This window comes from Agelaius tricolor, unplaced genomic scaffold, assembly GCF_023055355.1.
Source record: "Agelaius tricolor isolate 1412-34295 unplaced genomic scaffold, bAgeTri1.0.p SCAF_12, whole genome shotgun sequence".
In the NCBI taxonomy this organism is placed as follows: Eukaryota; Metazoa; Chordata; class Aves; order Passeriformes; family Icteridae; genus Agelaius; species Agelaius tricolor.
Genome location: NW_027269272.1, coordinates 14,518,238 through 14,521,274, shown reverse-complemented (window position 1 = coordinate 14,521,274; position 3,037 = coordinate 14,518,238). Strand labels below are relative to the sequence as shown.

The following is a 3,037-nucleotide window of genomic DNA, read 5'->3' as shown; positions in this document are numbered from 1 at the left end:
GGGGAACGGGCGGGGCCGCGCCTGCCACGGGCGCCAATTAACCCGGTAATTAGCGCGGCGCTCCCCGCGCTCCCCCCGCCGCGGGCGGTGCCCAAGGGGTTAAACCGCGGCCGCCCGCCCCGCGCCATTGGCCGGCGGCCGCCGCGCGGCGCGCAGCCAATGGGCGGGCGCCGTCCACGAGCGGGGCCGCGTGCGGGCGGCGCCCATTGGCTGGGCGCGAGTGTGGGAACGGCGGCGGGGGACGTTTCACACGAGCCGCGCGCGTGCGGCGCGCTCTATATAAGTAGGGGCGGCCAAGGGCGCGCGGCACCCGCGCCCCGCCGGCCCCGCCGCCGCCGCCCCGAGCGCTCCCTCACGGCCCGGCCCGGCCCCCACTGCTGCTGCCGCCGCCGCGCCTCTCCCCGGCGGCGCACCATGCCGGCCGACCTGATGGAGAAGAGCAGCGCCTCGCCGGTGGCCGCCACCCCCGCCAGCGTCAATGCGACGCCCGACAAGCCGAAGACGGCGGCGGAGCATCGCAAGGTAAGGGTGGCTGGGACGGGATGGGACGGAACGGGCAGCGCCGTGCGGAGCCGTGCCGGACGCTGACTGTCGCCTCTCTTGTAGTCCTCCAAGCCCATCATGGAGAAGCGGCGGCGGGCGCGCATCAACGAGAGCCTAGGGCAGCTGAAGACGCTCATCCTGGACGCGCTGAAGAAGGATGTAAGCGCAGGGGGGTCGGGGCGGGGGGTGCGGGGGCAAACGGCGCTGCCGGGCCGGTCTGAGCACCGCCTGTTCCCGCAGAGCTCCCGGCATTCCAAGCTGGAGAAAGCCGACATTCTGGAGATGACCGTGAAGCACCTGCGGAGCCTCCAGCGAGCCCAGATGACTGGTGAGTCCCGAGGGGGAACCGGAGAGAGGGAGCTGGGCTGGCGCTGCCTGCAACACGGGGGCTGGGACCATCACACACTTGGCCTGCCTGCTCTGCTCGGTAGAGAGGATTGCAGGAGCACCAGGCTCTGCACCTGTATCCCCGGGGAGTGATGGAGGGGGGGGGATAGTGTGTTCTGTACCCGTATTCCTGGTGCCAGTGGCTCCGCACCTGAATCCTGTTTGCATGGGTGACACAGCACTCCATCCCTGCTACTTGGGGGTGGTGAGGGGCATCATGGTTTGTGCTAGTCTCCCCAATAAGGAGATGCTGGGAAGGTCATGGTGTTGTTTGTGCATTTCTGGTGCTGGAGGGCACAGTCCCAGTTTGAGTTCCCTCTGCTAGTAGAGCTGTGCTCTGCACATGGATCTGTTTTGGGGGTGTGAGAGGCACAAGAGCCACTGGAAGAACTGTGTTTCCAACCTGGGTCTCTGGTATGTGGAGACATAAGGAGATTCTTGGGACTTATCTGTTCCCCCCCGGGTCCCTGGTGCTGGTGGACTTGGTAGCAGAGGGGCTGTGCTCTCCATCTGAAATCTTGGTACTTGGAAACACAAGACATACTGCCAGAGGGGCTGCTTTCCCCATCTGGATTCCTAGCTCAGAGGGGCTGTAGGATGCAATGCTGGTGGGCTGTGCACCTCTCTTCCCTGTGGAGCCTGCTGACTGCTGTGTGCCTCTCTCCTCCTACAGCTGCCCTGAGCACAGACCCCACAGTCCTGGGCAAGTACCGAGCCGGCTTCAGCGAGTGCATGAACGAGGTGACGCGGTTCCTCTCCACCTGCGAGGGCGTCAACACTGAGGTGCGCACCCGGCTCCTGGGTCACCTGGCCAGCTGCATGACCCAGATCAACACCATGAACTACCCTGCGCCCCCCCCGCCGCCCCCGTTGCCACCGGCCGCAGCCTTTGGGCCGCCCCTGGTTCCTCCAGGCGGGGGCGTGGGGCCGCTCCCGGGCATGCCCTGCAAGCCAGGTGCCGATGCAGCCAAGGTGTACGGTGGCTTCCAGCTGCTGCCTGCCTCTGATGGGCAGTTTGCCTTCCTCATCCCCAGCACCGCCTTTGCTCCGGGTGGAGCTGTGCTGCCTCTGTATGGTGGCCCACCCACAGCTGCCACTGCTGCCTCGCCGCCAGGCCCGCCACCTGGCACGGCCGACTCAGTCTGGAGACCCTGGTGAGGGTGGTGGGCACCGGACTGGACTTGGCAATGCACCCCGTGCTGCTGGCACGGCTGTACATAGATTATATGTTCATATTGGATTGTGCCTTTGTACCATAGCACTCCCTTGACAGTGTTTCGTGTTTTACACGAGATCTTTTTTCTTCCTTTCCTCCCTTTCCTTATGTGACACCAAAGATTGGGGGTTTGTTTTTTGGTTGGGTTTTTTTTTTTTTTTGAATGCTCTTAAAATAAAAGTTTCCCTTCCATTTTGGAAGGCCTTTGGAGAAAATTTGAGCTCTGGCATGTGTGCGTAGGAGGGACCCCAGTTCCTGGCTGCCTGTGGATCTTGCTGCTCCAGGGCTGCCTTGTCCTGTTCGCCAGGCTGGAGCTGTCACTCAGACCCTCTGTCCCCTCTGTCTTGTGAAATCACCTGGTCCCTCTCCCTGCCCTGGGGCAGATGTAATTACTGCTTCTTTGGGAGCAGGTCAATTAATCAGACTTGTTAAAAGGAGCTTGTATTTGCAGAGCTGGTGAATGTGCTATGGGACTCACCTCTGCTCTGTTCTGGCACCTTGGGCTGATGGAGTTGGTGTGGTGTAAAGCAAGACATGGAGCTGCCCGGGTGAGCCTCCTGCCCTGAACCCGGAGGAGCCTGCTTCCCCGGCTGTAGTGTAAATTGCAAGTGACTCCAGTCAGTTGATTGAGAGAGCGGTGCCTGCCAGCTTCTCGAGTTACAAAAGCAGTGGCTCTCCGCAGGACAAGCCTGACACGAGTGCTCCTGTCTCCTGGCTGATGGGCTGCAGCAGGCGCTGGGCACCACCTCCACCTGGACTTAAAAGCATAGAGCTGTTCCCGACCCTGAGCAGCAGCCAAGCTCTGCTTGATGATTAATGCTTTGCATGTGGTTTTGATAGAGTTGGGCATTTCCTCTGCTGTTATATGGAAAACACGTGGTCGAGGGAGTA

General features: G+C 62.1%; 1 protein-coding gene across 1 annotated transcript; it reads left to right on the top strand.

The window, feature by feature from the left end:
• Window positions 1-284: 284 nt before the first annotated feature.
• HES1 (hes family bHLH transcription factor 1) lies at window positions 285-2,354 on the top strand. The gene is made up of 4 exons (XM_071437755.1): window positions 285-522; window positions 607-702; window positions 784-871; window positions 1,604-2,354. The coding sequence occupies exons 1-4, from the start codon at window positions 415-417 to the stop codon at window positions 2,086-2,088; spliced, it is 777 nt and encodes a 258-aa protein (XP_071293856.1). The 5' UTR covers window positions 285-414; the 3' UTR covers window positions 2,089-2,354.
• Window positions 2,355-3,037: the final 683 nt, after the last annotated feature.

What these genes read in the sequence shown, in the direction of transcription:
- HES1 (XM_071437755.1), top strand. Translation starts at nt 415, where the DNA reads ATGCCGGCCGACCTGATGGAGAAGAGCAGCGCCTCGCCGGTGGCCGCC. An exon ending in CGGCGGCGGAGCATCGCAAG is followed by an intron (nt 523 to 606) that starts GTAAGGGTGGCT and finishes CCTCTCTTGTAG; the next exon opens with TCCTCCAAGCCCATCATGGA. An exon ending in CCAGCGAGCCCAGATGACTG is followed by an intron (nt 872 to 1,603) that starts GTGAGTCCCGAG and finishes CTCCTCCTACAG; the next exon opens with CTGCCCTGAGCACAGACCCC.